The sequence below is a fragment of the Microchirus variegatus genome, assembly GCF_963457635.1.
Source record: "Microchirus variegatus genome assembly, chromosome: 23".
Taxonomy (NCBI): Eukaryota; Metazoa; Chordata; class Actinopteri; order Pleuronectiformes; family Soleidae; genus Microchirus; species Microchirus variegatus.
In genome coordinates this window covers 15,284,929-15,301,857 of record NC_139824.1, presented here as the reverse complement: position 1 = coordinate 15,301,857, position 16,929 = coordinate 15,284,929, and the positions used below count along the sequence as shown (strand labels likewise).

The 16,929-nt window shown below is 41.5% G+C and overlaps 1 protein-coding gene across 1 annotated transcript in view; it reads right to left on the bottom strand.

Annotated features, from left to right (window-relative positions):
* tbc1d1 (TBC1 (tre-2/USP6, BUB2, cdc16) domain family, member 1) overlaps positions 1 to 16,407 on the bottom strand; it is a gene marked incomplete at its 5' end in the record, with an annotated part of 39,162 nt that extends 22,755 nt beyond the window's left edge. The window contains 7 exons of the mRNA XM_083909612.1: positions 368 to 484; positions 797 to 888; positions 983 to 1,115; positions 1,453 to 1,557; positions 1,638 to 1,727; positions 3,518 to 4,117; positions 15,859 to 16,407. Of these exons, the coding sequence (XP_083765738.1) occupies positions 368 to 484; positions 797 to 888; positions 983 to 1,115; positions 1,453 to 1,557; positions 1,638 to 1,727; positions 3,518 to 4,117; positions 15,859 to 16,407 (1,686 nt within the window). The remainder of the gene's footprint in view (positions 1 to 367; positions 485 to 796; positions 889 to 982; positions 1,116 to 1,452; positions 1,558 to 1,637; positions 1,728 to 3,517; positions 4,118 to 15,858) is intronic.
* Positions 16,408 to 16,929: the final 522 nt, after the last annotated feature.

Below are 16,929 nucleotides of genomic sequence, written 5' to 3'. Positions count from 1 at the left end.
AAAAGAACATATAGGACATATAGGACATAATTGGAAAGATGACAAGCAGAGAGTAATATAAAGAGGATAAATAGCTGGGTTTATCAGGGTATCTGTAGGTTCTAACAAGTCAAATTTAAGAGTTTTTTTAGACCAATTTATGTCCATACTGGCAAAAAAGTCCCAGAATGACTTGCAAAGTAAATTGTATTTATCAATTAACATAAATACACAAAACGCTGTGAGTTACAAGTGCAATGTTGCATCACAGAATCACCTCACGTGAATTTGTGCTGGTTGTGAACTAATATTTGTCCTGACTGTATTTTAGACATTTTAAGACCCTGGTTTGTGTGTGTCCACATAATAAGGGTAAAAAACACATTACTTGTTTGCTGTCCACAGGCAGTGTGTGCTGATGTCGGCTCTGTTTCTCCTCATACAGACTCCTCAGCGACGCCATCACCAACTCATTCTCTTCTTGATCACTCTTGGGGCGAGCCCTCTGAAACGAGACACGTTGAAAGGTCTCAGACAGAGGCAGTGTTGCAGTTCAGCTGCATCACCAGCAGATGGCAGCAGATTATTAAAGAAATATTGGCCCGGCTGTCATCTCACTCACATCTCTCACTTCTGATAGAGAGTGCAGTTAAGACTTATAAATGAATCAAACAAATGCAACAGGTGTTTCAGAGGAAAGACACAAAGAGTCATGTGACGGAACAAGAAAACCTCATATTTCCACAGTGTACAAATGTATTATTTTCTAGTAGAAATGTACACCTTGGTCTTTAGAACAGAGGCACTGCTGCATTACCATTGTGTTTTCAAACACTGACGCTTGTGTTTGATTGTCCAGAGTGGCCAAGTGTCTCTGAAGCTCCAGTTTGGTTTTAGATGGGTGTAGACCTGAAAAATACGGAAATGGAGTTTCAAACCGTGTTTGTGCTGTTGCAGTAGCTTCACAGCAGAATGAAAGTGCACCCGGGGACAGTTTCCCTACCTTCTATCCTCTCACACAGCCTGTGGAGCTGCTGCATGGGGCAGCCGTCACACTGCTGGCTCTGGGTCTTTGCGTTCTGCTGCAGGGCGGCCACGGAGAACGCCTGCCTCAGAGTCAGCATGATCTCGTCCACCTTAAAGTGCAATCACAATGAACGATCCAACAGCTTTTATATCTATTTTTATCACTTTCCAAGTCAAGAGAATAAATAAAGTGAACTTTTGCAGAGTGCAAAACTGGAAGAGGAACAAATGCATCAAATGCATATTCAGTCGCTCATTACATAGTAATCTAATCAGTATCGTCACATGCACACAAGGACTCACAATATCACCTTTAAATCAGTCTACACAGTCGCACATGGATCTGTGGAGCTTTTCCATTTCTGCACCAACAGTAAATTAGGTATTCCTATCCAGATTTGTGCTTTTGTTTCACCAGACACTATGAATGGGAAATGACAATCTCACCAGTGATTCATCCGTACACTGGAAAACATAGCAAACAAAGTGGCAGCTCCCTCCCTCCACCATCTCTCTGCAAATAAAGCCGAAGTGATCCACGTGTCGAATGCCCTGCAGGGACGAATGACAGATTTTAAAAATCGCACAAACAAAATGCGACTGTAAAAGGTAATTTATGCAGCGCTTCATACCTGGGAGCAGAAAGAGATTTCTCTGAAGCTCTTCTCTATGGCAACTTTCTTAGTGTCTGGACTGACCAAGAAGATCTGAGACCTGCCGACCTAATGCACAAAAGAAATACAGTTAGACTTTTAGTGTCATGAGTTGTGTGCGTACATTGTCAAATTCCTGTTGTGTTTTTTGTAAAATTTCCACTCAGAAAGTACCAATATATATTTGAATTATTTTCTTTTAGGGAATATCCCAATAGTCACACATCATTCCTTAAACCTCAGTAAGGGGTTTGATGATTCACAGAATAAGGAAGTGTATAAACCAGAGTAATAAGTTCAGCTTCCCCCTTCACTGTCTTTCTGTTTCCAGTGTGACCGACACAACCAAACATTTTCTGAAGGAGTTAAAAACGAGACAATGATGTCACCAGGGTGACGCCGCTCTGACCAATAATATACATGGAAGCAACAGGATGAGTTATCGCTGTCAGAAACGCTGTAGCTGCACAGAGGGGTTGGCAACACACACACCGGTGCTTCCTGTGCCAATGAGCACCACTTCCTGTGTGGAGGACTAACAGGAAAACTCTGATATCCAGGAGGTCACCAAGGTCAAGTGAAAGTCAGCGTGGCGAGGATTACTTTGAGCTGCCGTCAGCATTTGCTCTTGCTGAGTCATTGGGAGATGTTGCTGTTCTTTTGTTTTCTCTCCTTTGTGAGCAATAAGTGTGTTACTTTTGATTTTGGAAATCCAAAATTTCACTTTAAAGCTCCAGTGCAGCGCCCTGCTGGTTCTACGGTGCTTTGTTAAGTTATGTTTGCGTAGCACGTATTTTCAATACCGCACAATCACATTGTGATAAAATCCAACTGAATGTCCAGGTTTATTTTTGAGCAGTAGAATCCACTTTGGAAACTCTCTGTTTGGGCTTCATGGGTAAGCTACTAATTTATATGTATACAGGTTACAACCCACACCTTGTACTTTTTAATATTACTTTGTTTCTATGCCAGTAGTCACCGTCGTAGCTAATGATTACACCGTGACCGCAAAGACAACACGCTCTCAATTTAGCTAGAAGTGGAGTGAGTGCGTTTCTGCTGAGATCATGTTTTTTTATTTGATCATCGTGTCATTTTATAGCCCTGCACTGTTAAATTAACTGCTGCGGTATCTTAATTTGTGCAGAACACAACAGCTGTTCATAACAGATGTTGTTGACGGAGACAACCCCGTTTAGAGTTGCCTGTTATTTTTTTAATAAGCGAGTGTGCATTAACACCTAATACATATACATAACTGCCATAGGATAAACCACAAAAAAAAATCAATATTGCTTATTCTCTATACTGACAAAGACTGTCAAGAACAAATACTGCAGTACTACTCACATAGGACTAGGCAATAATTCACTCACTCTAATTCTTTATCCTCCACATGAGGGTCAGACTTAGAAATGTCCTTATTTTTGAAGGAAAAGCACTTTTTTTCACAATGAATATAACATTAAATGAATCAGAAATACACTCTATACATTGTTAATGTGGTAAACGACTATTCTATTCTGCAAAAAGCTTGGTTTTTAATAGAATATGATTGTACGTAGGTGTATAGAGGCCCATTTCCAGTGTTCTAATGGTAAATTGTGTTTGCTAATGGCGTTAGAAGAATATTGGATGATTAGAAAACCCTTGTGCAATGATGTTAGCACAGCTGAAAACAGTTTTGCTGGTTCTTGTCAATGTCTTGACTATATTTTCTATTCATTTTGCAACTCTTTCGATGAATAAAAGTGTGACTTTTAATGGAAAACACAACAAACATTGTATAAGTGACCACAAACTTTTAAACAGGAGAGTATATATTTTTGGACATATCGCACATTGCTTGAAATTACCGTAAACAGCATGGTCCTGTTCTCCTGCAGGCTGGTGGGCTGCACTTCGATGGAGCGGGAAAGTGCTTCAGTAGTGTTGTTGTGAGAGATTTCCGGTGACAGCCCGTTCTCATCCAGGGCGTGCAGACAGGGGAAACTGGGGTCTTGCTTGAACAAGAGGAGTCGCTTGGCGGCGGCGGGGCTCACCGAGGCGCCATCACCGACACCACTGCTCCCCAGCCCATTGGACTGGGAGGTTAATGCCCTCCTCATCCCGTCCACCAATCCCTTGCCATTTCCACCTTTATCGGTCGTCCCTGAGCCATGTAACTGGCTGAACTTCTCAATGCACTCGTCGATGAGAGCGGGCGGGGCTTTCCTGTGAGCGACGCTCACACGGCCGCAAAAAAGTACCTCGAACTTTTTGGCAAAAGCCGTCGGCGACACAGCGGCGACGGGAGCCGCGGAGGTCGTCATCGCGGCGAGATGTGTGGAAGAAGAACATGATTCAGAAGATTCACTTCCACCTCCAGTGGACGTTTTGTTGGAAGTGCTGGTGGTATCGCTGTTGCGTGACGAGCTCTTGCCAGCTTGCCTCAGCGTACTGATGATCTCAGGGACCTGGTGAGATATGAAGAGAGAGATAAGAAACCTGAAGCAACTGTTACAAAACATGCTGTACTTACGCTGCATTTTAGCTGACCAATGTACAGTTATAATAAACAAGCACATGTAGTCGAGCAGATTAGCAAAAAAATGTTTCACAACTGGAAAGAAGCAGCTAAATTTGACTGAATGTGCCTCTTGGATCATTCTTTTGAAAAATTAGCCACGTAAATTTCCAAAAATTTGGAAAATGTACACTGATTCTGATGTTCAGGTTATAATTGGTTATAACATTTTGTTTGTCGTATGCCATGCTGTACAAATGATATGTACAGTAGTACAGCTCCTCATGAGCAAATACATTGACCATTTTTTGTACATTTGTAATAAACATTTTGCTGGAATAATGTTGCGTTTGTCCATATTTTGTACATTATTTAAAAAATGTTCTGAGTAAATGGCAGAAAGAGATAAAAAAAAAAAAGGATTTCTTATTTTTTAAAAATTAGACTTTTTACTTGTGCTGGGCGCGTTAACGCGATAGCGACGGTTAGCGGCGTCAACTTTAACGCGACCGGAAAAAGACGCGCGTGACGTCATGTTTACGTGCTGCGACACCGGAGTACAGGCACCGTTTACCAGTTAGCTCCATTAGCTGCATTAGCTGCATTAGCTGCATTAGCTCCGTTAGCATGCCTACAGTGGAACTGTAGAGTGCTACAAATTACCAGCTGTACCTGTGTACTTCGTATGTGTGCCTCTGTTTTTAAAGTTTAGCGTTACTTTAGAGACTCTTTTTAACAATCCGCAGTCACGTAAACATGAGTCACGCGCGTCTTTTTTCCGGTCAGTCGTCATGGAAACGCGTCATGCGTTAACCTAGTGCCCAGCACTACTTTTTACCTATCATTTGACGCTGAAATCTCTGAAATCGGCCCAGGAAATGAAAACCTGATGTAAAAAACGGTTGGAAATTGACATGGGTTTTTTCTAAAGAATGACCCAAGAGGTAACATTTTTACCACTTTCCTGAAAAGAATGCAATATTCTGCTTGACAAATGGGGATTGAGGAAGAAAAATGGGAGTCGAGTGTCCACGTGTACGTGATCATATCAATAATAAACCCTGGCGTAAACATTGTGCTCAAAACACTGACTTCACAAGAACCAAAAACCCTGAAGACGTTTCTTCACACCACAGGTTATGTTCTTTAACTTATCAACACAGCCAGCTGGACGGTTTAGCATTAACGGCAACATGACTTGGCATGTCTATTGCTTTTGTGAAACTATACACTCACTGTGGATTTGTGGCATAAATAATGACACAAGTATTTGAATTTGCTTCACATGTGCACCCAGAAATGATAAAAACCCGTATATATAATCCTTATCCATCATTTTATTTCTATCACAGCCGGTATTCACAATTATAAATGTGTCTTAACAAGCAACAAAGAAGATGTCTAAGTGTGCTTTGGAAATTGGCAGCAACATAAAAAATGATTCATTCCAATGCTACAACACTGCTCTTTCATGACATCACATATATGTAGGAGCTGAATATGACAACACACCTTGAATGGTCGTATTTGTCCGTATGCTAACACTGTTTCAACACCCATAAAGGTGGCTACACTGTGGATAAACGCTGAAAGAAACAACTCCCATGCGAGAGAGCGAGAGAGAGAGAGAGACCCACGCACTGTAAACCGGCAAGTTTTGACAAAGACTTTGATTGTGCAACAACACAGACAACAAGGTTGGCCGATCTATGATACAAGTCTATTTCCAGTATAGTGGAATGATAACAGGCACAGAGCAGAGGACGGATCATTTCCAAGCGAGACGAAGATGCACGCAACGAATTAGTCGAACCACAGCTCGCTTTTCCTCTCTCAAACACTTAGAGAGATCAAATGGATGCAGCAGTAAAAATGCTGTGAAGCTGCTTGTTAAATTAAAAGGAAAATGCCAAGTTGAAAACTCCATTAAACACACTTAGTGACATTTACAGACTTTATTGAGGAAACCGCAATGAATTACACTAATGTGTATGACTTCATAAGTGGCTTAAAATGATGAAGATCATAATAATAGTCTAACTGATACGATCCAGTGCATGTCTACTTCGCGGTGATGAAGATGTGTGTCTCTCTCTCTCCGGTTAAAACTCAACGATCTATAATTCCGAGCCCTCACTCACTCACTCACTCACACAAAAATCCTTTTTCTGTGACCACTCTTTCCATGACTCACAGAGGATTTCCATGACCAGCACATGAGTCTGAAACACTGCTCGTACCAGTTTTAAACACATTCAAAACATGGATGGAGTGGAGAATTTTATGAGAACTAAGGAAAAAACGTGAACAGCCAACCTTTTGTTGTACTCCCACAGAAGCAGATGTGGTCAGCTGGAAATCAAGGCGATCGTGATGTTACCAAAATACATTTTGAACCACAAGAACCCTCAACAAAGACAAATGGATATAAACTAATGCTTTTTAAATGAATCACACAAGGGCTCATAGCAGGGGTCTCAAACTCAAATGACCTGGGGGCCAATGGGCATATACTGTGGTCATGGAGGGGGCCGGCCTAGAGAACAAAAAGTGGGGGGAATAATATTATTTATGATGCAAAATTAATGTATTAACTTCAAAAACAGACATTTATTTTAAATGACATAAATAATAGTGTGGACAACTGTAATTAAAATTTGTACCAGGAGCTGTTTCGGCCACTGCCATTCGTGACACGGGCCCCAACAAGTGTATTTATATATATATATATATAATTTAATGTTGTATGATACATTTAATAATGGGATAATTATGACTAAATGGCTTATTATTACTGTTTACTTCCGCCAGTTTGAAACCCCTGGCTTATAGCTAGACTTCGTATATTAAAACGTAGTGTAATAAGAGTTATTTATTACAATAACAGTCATTTGATCGGCTTACTCGCAATTCAATACAGCGATGGTTTCATGTGGTAAAGCGTAATAAGATGATAGAATGAAAGGAATCTGTAAAAAAAAACACATTCTTCACCTGTCAAACTCATTTAAAAAGACAAAAGGCATCCCAGCAACACAGAAACAACCCGCACACATGGCTGTTGGAGCAACAAGCTTGACATTATGACCACATGCTGCCACACCGATACTGTGCCACTACTATTGGACACCTTTTATTAACATTTTAACGATAAATAATGATAATAAAACACACATAAAAACCACCCTAAAGACTAAAAGCAATAACCAATTCAATAAACCACATATTAAGTTGGTCTGTCCCATGGGACATTGTGCCAGTGTGTATTTTTGTACTTGTTTTGTTCTATACTGATATCTTTGGGAACCGAACAAAAACCGAAAAAACATTTAGCGCACACACACACACACACACACACACACACACACACATTTCTGTGGAGAGTTTGTGACCAAACAAAGGAACACAGAAAAAAAGAAGGAAGTCGACCAGTTCAGTAGCAGCGGTTGAGTCACACACCAGTGATGTCATTCAAGTGAGATGCCTGAGCAGCTACTCAACCTCCAGTCAGTCTCACACACACACACACACACACACACACACACACACACACACACACACACACACACACACACACACACACACACACACACACACACACACACACACACACACACACACACACACACTTATCTTAGAGAGACAGGTTGCGTCTTGCCTCAACACGAGGCGTGCTTGCTGCTGTGCTAACCCTGTTCTTATTCTGATCAAAACAATACCTGCTACTTACTTCTGGTGTTTTTAAAAATGCGCGTCAGCTAAATTCTCTCAGTGTTAAAGTAGGATTTTCCTGGAATTTCATCCACAAATACCTTCTGTACTGTTGCTTAAACAAGAATGAGTGTATGCAGCTGTACTATGAATGAATTCAAAGGTGTTTTCAGTTTGATTTGGTATGGTTTCTCTTAAAAAGGTTAAAGCCATGGGTCAACAGCCAAATGATTAGTAATGGTTAGAATCTGGTCCATAAGGTCACATCACAATCAAGATAATGTGTTAACATTGTAGGTCAGGACAGACAGAAAGAGCCCGATGTTGTGTGTCATAAGTATCTTATTCAAAGTGTCTTTGTTGTCCTACAAACCAGATAGTCAAAGACTTTCTCCCTCCACTATCCTCCATAACAAGAACTTCATTTACTCATTCACGTGCTGCGGTCATCCAGACGCCATGTTCTCTCACTCTAGCGTCAAGTGTCGAGGTGTTTTTTTAATCAAACTGGCTTGAGTGCAGTCTGTTATCTGTCCGCTCGCAAACAGACGTCCCTCTGTTTTGCCGAGCCCCCTCCATCTCCGTCAAGGCCCTTCCTCTTCCTTACCGATTTGGCTAAAAAAGACACTTGAGCTGACCGATAGTGTACAGTTAGGCCCTGTTCAGCTTCACCTCTCCTCTGACTACTTCACTCTTTCATATCCTGGCTCTGAAAATATAGAAGAGCCATGAGGAGGAGGAGATGGAGGAGGATTTGGGATTTTGTCCTTGTCTGACCTATTCTCATTTGAAGGAATCTACCCTAATTTCACTCCCTCTCGGGCTTTATTTGGCTGATAGCTGCTTCTTAACCGCTCAGCATGATGAGGTCATCAGTCATCCTCTACTTTCCCAGTCGCTCGGGATTTTCAGCTGAAATCCCCCGTCTTCATAAACACGACTTTCTTATCAACAGAAATGTCTATTTATCACGGAAGATATATCGCACTTATTAAAATACTTTTCTCACACTGAAGAGCTGAAAAGATGTATAAATATATGGTAAAAAAAAAAAAATCTGTTCTAGAGTCAAGATTAAGATTACACAGCATCTTATTCAGTGAACCGTTGACAGGAAGGCAGCTGGACACTGCCTCGAGCTGTGATCCACAGACTTGGCCTCTCACAGGAGGAACAACGCTGAACAAGTACCACCTTTCTCACCCAACCAGAACTACAGTGAACTACTGTATTAATGACCTCAAAAAAAAAAAAAGGTGGAAGTTATACAAGTGCCACTACGAAACAAGAAGCTGCAATTCAGCCCGTGTTTCGGTGTTTGTCTAAGAGAGCAAAGAGGTCAAAGGCACGGACATCATTTTAGTCAGTAACCTGGAGCTTTACAGCAAAAATCGTTGATGTATTGCTATGTCGGACCTAATACAGAAATGTCTTATACATTCCTCTGGCTTTTTCTACTTTTTCTTAGCTAAATTTAAAGCAAAATACTACTATTTAGAAGTCTGTCCATCAAAAGATGACAGAGAAAAATGCAGCAGAACAGAATAAATTAGTAAAATTGGACCAAAGCTACATCTTGAGACGCACGTACATGCTCTACTTGGAACAAAATACTTCATAAAACACTGTAATGTTTGCTTATGCATATAAATAAAGTTGAAAACATGTCCCTGAAATCCCAATGACACACCAATCAGCCAAAATCAACAGCTAAATAAAAGTCCAAGTTCGGTACTTCCCATGGTCATGTGCTTTATGAAGTGTAAGCTGGAGCTCTGGGGTTCAAAGGTCAGTGGCAGAAAAGTCGAGAAATGGGAACATTTTTTTCCAAGTGTGGGTGTATGGCACAGCCACCAGAGACAAAGAAGCACAGAGCCAAGCAAGACAGAAATGACAAACCCATTCAAATGTGATAACACAGACACAATGTAAGGGCTTGTTGACAAAGTGCTGTGCTGCTAAAAAGCAAGGCTCAGAGATAACCACCATGTTTTCCCTAAGAAGGGTTCTGTGTACAGTGGCTCTGACACCCGACAGGTGAGATGAACAGGGTGAAAGATAAACTAAACGGACAAATAACATGGACAGACTGTCCCGTTACGTAAAAGACAGGAAGGTGACAATGGTTTACTGGCTTGTTTTTGCAATATCGCCGGGACTGTGTCACATGAGCAGGGGAGGAAAGTCACATAAAAAGAGGAGTGGAAAAGCATGTGAGCACCAAAGGATTACAAGGAGAAGGGGCATTGGAAACTCAAAAAAGTGGATTAAAAATCCAGGCGGCACAGTCTTTCTTTGACAGTTTGGATAGCTATGAACCCAAATCGGTTTTTTGAAGAATGCCTTTTGTGAAAATCAAATAACTGCCTGTGGAACTCCTTTCCAGCTTCTTCTTTTTTTTATTATTATTATTTGAGAAGGTGTAACGTCAGCTCTTTACGTGAGATAGACGGAAAAAGGGTGGCGAAATTCTGTCAGACTACATCTTTCATTCAAACCGCACACTTACATTAGTATACCCACTATTTACATTCATACGACTTCATCGGGAAAGGGAAAATAAGAAGAACAGGAAACAATTGTGTATAATGTCGTTATCCGGCCCAAAATGTGATGCCAAGTCAAGGCTTTAGGGTGGTGTTTATGTTGAAACCCACAAGAGAGAGAGAGTCTCCTGAGGCGATAGCTCGACACAGACTTTGTGCCTAATATGGTGCACAAGACAACACTGGCATTAGCATCGAGCTGTGGACGCGATATCGCCCGTGACGCACTCGCATACACTAATATTTGGCAAGTGTGTTTACAACAGCCGAGCAGACAGAATTTCTATATACTGAGCTTTATCAAGCGGCCTGACAGTCAAGTAAGACACTGGACAGAACCAGCAGCTCCAACACCATCCATTCAAGGAAAACTTGCGTTGTTTCAGGTCAAGAAACATGCTGAGATTTCAAAAGAGATCCTCCTCCTCCTCCCTCGAATGATGCATGGTGGAGTTTTTCTTGATTCACCTCAACCAAGGGGTCACAGTTATGTTTTTTCAACCACAATAAGAGGAAGTCACCAAATGAAGGTTTCCATTTTGTGCCACCAGTTGGAGTGGAAAGCGTAAGCATGCATTTGTCCTTGAAGGATCTTGCGCAGGAAACACTGCAAAAATGCGTGGATAAGGAAACGTATGTCACACAGACGTCTGCAGACAAGTATGTTCATGGTCTACATCACGTCACAGACCATCATCGGAAAGTATAAGGTGATGAAAGCCAAAAAAAAAAAAGTAGGAAGACCACGAAGAGTTTAAAATGATTGATGATGGCTCTGGAGATTTTAAACAGCCATAATGATCTAGTATTAGAATAATTAATGACTGCAGATATGCTGCGGGTCTTCATTTCTGAAATGTTATGTCAGCAGCATGACTTAATGTGTTCAGTAACCTGCATGTCTGCTTTTACAAACGTAATTGGGCACAACAATTAGCCAGTGAACGGAGATATAGCAATTAGCAGATTACAGAGTTCCTACACAGTTTCCATTTCAAAATTCCAGACTTCTCTGAGGATTTTTCAGTCAATATTAAACAATTAAACAAAACTTGACAACAATGAGTGTCTAGCTTGACGACACGCATGGAAAATAATAAAAATAAAAATAATAATAAATAAATCGACACCATTCTACAGCCATTCTAGTTTCATATCATCTACAACAGGGGTGTCACTCATTCTCTTATTTAAAATAAAGGTAACTACTCTGTAACATATTGCTAAATAACCTTCTGTATTTATTACTTATTCAATTTCACTCGCCGCATGACGCATATACAACGATACACTGCGATCTAGCGGCGGGGCCGTCACTTTGCGGGTAACCCGATCACCATGCATTGTGGGAAATGTAGTTTATGGTCAACGCACACCTTACAGACCTATTTTAACACAGCTTTTTAAGACCAATTAATCACTCGCGGGCCACATAAAATGACGTGGCGGGCCACGTCTGGCCCCCGGGCCTTGAGTTTGACACATGTGATCTACAGGTAGGCTACGTTGCATTAATAACTTGTTTTGATTTGTATATATTCATCTATTTAATTTTAGACAGTAATAGTCTGGAAACAACACTAACATTTTTCCATGCTAATCCAGACATGGAAATTATTCAAATTAAATTCCATGTTTTACAGGAACCCTGAGATTAATTAATAACTAGCATCATTGTTAGCAGCACTACTCCATTATTCCATTCATTCGTGTATGTCAACACATGGACAAAAGCAGAAAAGTTGTGTAGTATGAGGTCATTTTGAGTACATTATTTCATTATTATATTCAACTTTATCTAAAGTATAAAACACTAACAAACCAGAAAGTGTCTTGACCACTTATGGAGTGTGTATGTGATACTACTGTGGTGACTCCATTAGATCCGCATCGTAATGTTTACACTACATTTAGTGTTTACACACCCGAACACGGGCACGATATGGCATTAGGACAAGCATGTGCGTCAGTAAGTCCTTAAATAGGCGTGGTCATAGTACTTATGATTTTTATTTAATTAAATTTATTTTATTTAAATGAGTGTTAATAATTTAAACGGGACACGGAACACCTTCCCGGCTGAGGAGGCTCGGCTAACACTGACCACGGCTAATTCGTTAAACGTCGCTAACAACCGCACGCGCTTATTTAGCTAATTTTAATGTTCGGGAAGCTAACCGTGACAATTAGCAAGGCACTGAAAAGTCAACAACACAGGCTTCGAACACCACTCACATCTTTCTGTTCCTGTTTGAGTTTGAACAGGTTGAGCCGCTGGAGTCGCGCTTTCATCCCATCCGCCATAAACTTCACCAAACTAGGTCCGACTCGTGGTTGCTTTTGACGGGACTCGGTCCTGACGGTGCGGGACGATTCGGTCTCATGTCATTGGAAAGTTCATTTTTTTTGCTCCCTGAAGCCCGAGGGACACTGGGTCAAGATTGAGTCCGTGCAACTGTAGCACATCCTGTTGAAACACTTCAAAGTAAATCACACCAGCTCACTCCGTGCGGCGGTTTGTGTGGCTTCCTGTGCTTTTATTCTGAAGGACAAGCGCCCTTTTTTCCGTTTTACGCCATATGAGTGTGGTTAGCTTTGATGCAGCTGGATCCGCCAATACAGTGAGAGGCAGGGGCGGACACAGTTCCTGTCCCGGGGCAGTCAAACTTTAGGCGGTAGACTTTTTTCCCCTTTTACCGTTACATGATGTTGTAGATTATGTTGTGTGGCTGCTGATAAACACTACTTCCTGTGTTAGGAATGAATGTTCCTCCTGGGAACGAGAGCTGGGGAATATACTTCAGAGGTTTAGAAATGTTTTTTTAGGTCAGGGTTCTTCAGCCCACGCTGGATTCAGATTTGTTTTAATCCCTTAAATCCTAATTCCTCCTTCTACTGTAGAGCAGAGGTTTAAGAACCCCCCCCCCCCCCAAAAAGCAAAGTCTTCATTTAAAGTACATAGAAAAACAGCTGATTTGATGCTAACTGAAGGCCACAGAGTGACTTAATTCACTGTCTGTGTAAATGAACTAATAAAATATTATAAACCAAGAAATATTAAAAAAGTATTTTGCAGACTGCAAATCATGTTTATGTTTTGCAATCATGTTTTGGCATGTGGCGCCACCTACCGCCGTCTACCAATCATTGCAGTCAGTAGAGTCTCAGCTGCCGAGCAACCACGGGTTGCCAGTTACGTCAAAAAACGAAACCTAAAAGACCTTGGTGTTTTGAATTTGAATTTAGTAACCAAAGTTTTTGGCCACATTCTTACATATGCCACCTTTAATGTTTACAATAGTGTAAACTGACAGAAGTATAAATCATTTCTATTTAACTGGGATCAGGTCAGTTGCTGTTGGCAAAATCACCATGTGATGAATATGTTATTAATTACATGCTAATTAGATAAACAAGATAATCTAATCTAATCTAGGATCAACTGTGCCACTTTAGCGTCTTTAGTCAGACACCAAATGTTAACTTTCTGAAAATAATAATACACTTTATTTGTTTTAGCACTAATCAAACATTACAGTGTTTGAAAAAATGAGCGCAAAAACACAAACAATAAGTAATTAATTGATAACTACTAATTATAAGTATGAGTATAGTCACCATGATATTAGGATGGCTTCAATGAATAAATGCCACAAAAAGTAGAACCAGAAACATTTATTGTGACCTTTGTAAAACACTCCAGCAGCGACACCCAGTGGTCACTGTTCAGTACTGCAGCAGCAGCAGCAGCTTTATGATCCGGATAAACTACTATAATATGTACTACTTAGTTAATTATTTATTTATTTATTAATTCATTCATTCATTCAATAATATATTGGGTAAACATTATACCAGTAAGTTGAGTAAAAGTACAAGTATCTTATCAGAAAAATTACTTTGGTAGAAGTTGAAGTCACTTTTTAATAACATTACATTAAGCAAAAGTCTTAAAGTGTTCTGATTATTTACTTTACTTAAGTGTCAAAAGTCATTTTCTGCTATAAAATGTACTTTAAAGTTGAAGTTTTACATTCACCTTCGCCTTTAGTTTAATCCTAACTAACTACCTAATGACTCAAACCTGATTTCTTCACCCTGCAGCAGCGTCACAGGAAGTGAGAACCATGACCCAACATGTCTTCACTCCTGAGTCCTGAGCTAAAATCACTCTCCAATTTGTCATCAGGACAGTACAAGAACAAGACTGTACCTACTGTACGTGTGGAACTGCTGCCAATAACAACGGGAAAGAAAATCACAACCTCAATAATGATGTTCTGTCCAATTATCACAATAAGATTAAGTCCGAACAATCATCATGATCTGACTGAGGTCTGAAGATTTGAACTGTGGTTAAGGTTAGAGATAACACTTAGTTTTTTAGCTGTGTGTGTGTGTGTGTGAGTCTTTTGTGACAGTGACAGGTGGTCAGCGTGATGACATCACCGCCATGTTTTTGGATGGGGCTGAAACGGGAGAGTGAGAACAACACATACACACACATACACACACACACACACACACACACACACACACATCACAACAGGGCCCTGGGCCACAGGAAGTGGTTTCCATGGTTACGTGGTTCTACATCCTGCTTGGCTTCATATAAAGCAAACTTATTTAGTCTCAATCAAGCAAACACACACACACTTATTTATTGTACACTTAATTATATGAACTTAAATTACATATATATATATATATATGTATTTATATTAGTTGTTCCTGATCTTGTGTGAAGTTACAGTAGATCCAGTCATATTTACGGTGACATCACAGTGTCCTTCCGTGTTCTTGTATGCTGGTATTTGTTATGTGTGTACCGTGCTCTACACACGCCTCCACGTACCTGCTTCTTCGCACTAAGAAAGACTCACAGAGGTCAAAAGGTCACACAAGGTTAATATCATCCTCCTCCTTCATTGTGGCCGCAGTTCTTTTAAGTCTTTAAAGTATGTGGAGCGATGCTATCGAATGTCTGGGGCCTGACTGTGACACCAGCTGCAGCTTTGCGCGCGCACACACACACACACACACACACACACACACACACACACACACACACACACACACACACACACACACACACACACACACACACACACACACACACACACACACACACACACACACACACACACACACACACACACACACACACACACACACACACACACACACACACACACACACAGGGCCGCTGGCATCGCACGCCAGAGGCCTGTGTTTGTTGATTTTACATTTGATGGCGTGTGTGTTTGCGGTGGTGTATATGGCTGATAAGACCTGCTCCACTTGGTTGTTTTTGGAGATCGGGGGAGTTCCTCTTTGAGTCAGGGTCTACTAGGTTTATCAAGGTCCTATTTCCTCTGATTGTACCCCTATTCCTGACATTCTATGCCCAGACATCACACACACACAGACATACCTTGGTGCTGTCCTGGCACTGGAACACATAGCAGGCACAGTGCGGCGTCTTCCTGACCAGGCAGCCGAAGCTGCTGGGCTCCTGGCTGTTGTGTATGAGCTTGGTCACCTGGTGCGGCCCGCACTCAAACAGCACCGTGTGCGTAAGAGGATCCCAGGCGACTCCGTCTCCCAAAACGGACGCACACTGCACCCGCGACGGCGACACGTGAAGAGCGACCTTCTGGCTGGAGGAGGAGGAGCGGCTCCATTGTCCGGGCCGCGTCCTGGTGATCTCCGACACCACCCAGGGCAGCATGGCCATGGTGGTGAGGTGGTGCACGGGCAGAGAACCGATCAACGTCAGTCTGTAGTGGAGCTCCGGTTCCTCTCCCACGTCCACCATCTTCCCCGCCCACGTCGCGGTCCTCTTCGTGGACGAGGTGAGGCGTGAGAATGACGGACACGACCGGTGGTTTGGGGTCAGGTGAGCTCGGGGCCTCTTGGAGCCGCCTTCTGTGCCGCATGACTCACTTCTCTTGGGCTTGACTTCAAAGTAGAGTCCTTCCATGCTTACATGGCCCGGAGGAGTCGCCTGCAAAGGACAGAGACTTTTTAAAAAAGCACATACATTGACTTTATTTGTCAACACATTCACTAACATTTCTTTTGTTGTGTGTGAAGGAGCAGGACACTGGTCGGGGAATGTGCTGGTAGAGTCACATAAAGGGCATATGACAAATATGACCACCTGGTGCTGTTTACCCAAACAGAAACACATGACACGTCCACTGACCTGAGCTTTAACGCTCAAGGACACACACACACACACAACACTGCACGTGTGTATATATATTTGTGAGGACCATAAAACATATATAGGCCAGAGAGAGTGAGGACATTTGGGGCTGGATTTCACATCTTTAAAAGCGTTTTTTGAGAGTTAAGACTGGGTTTTAGGGTTCAAATTGGGTTAAAGTTAGGGTAAGGGGCTTGGGAATGAATGCATAATCGATTAATCGGTCAATCATTGTTTTCCAAACCCGGAAATGATGATGTTCTCAAATGTTCTCCAAAATAATCCCGTTTTATG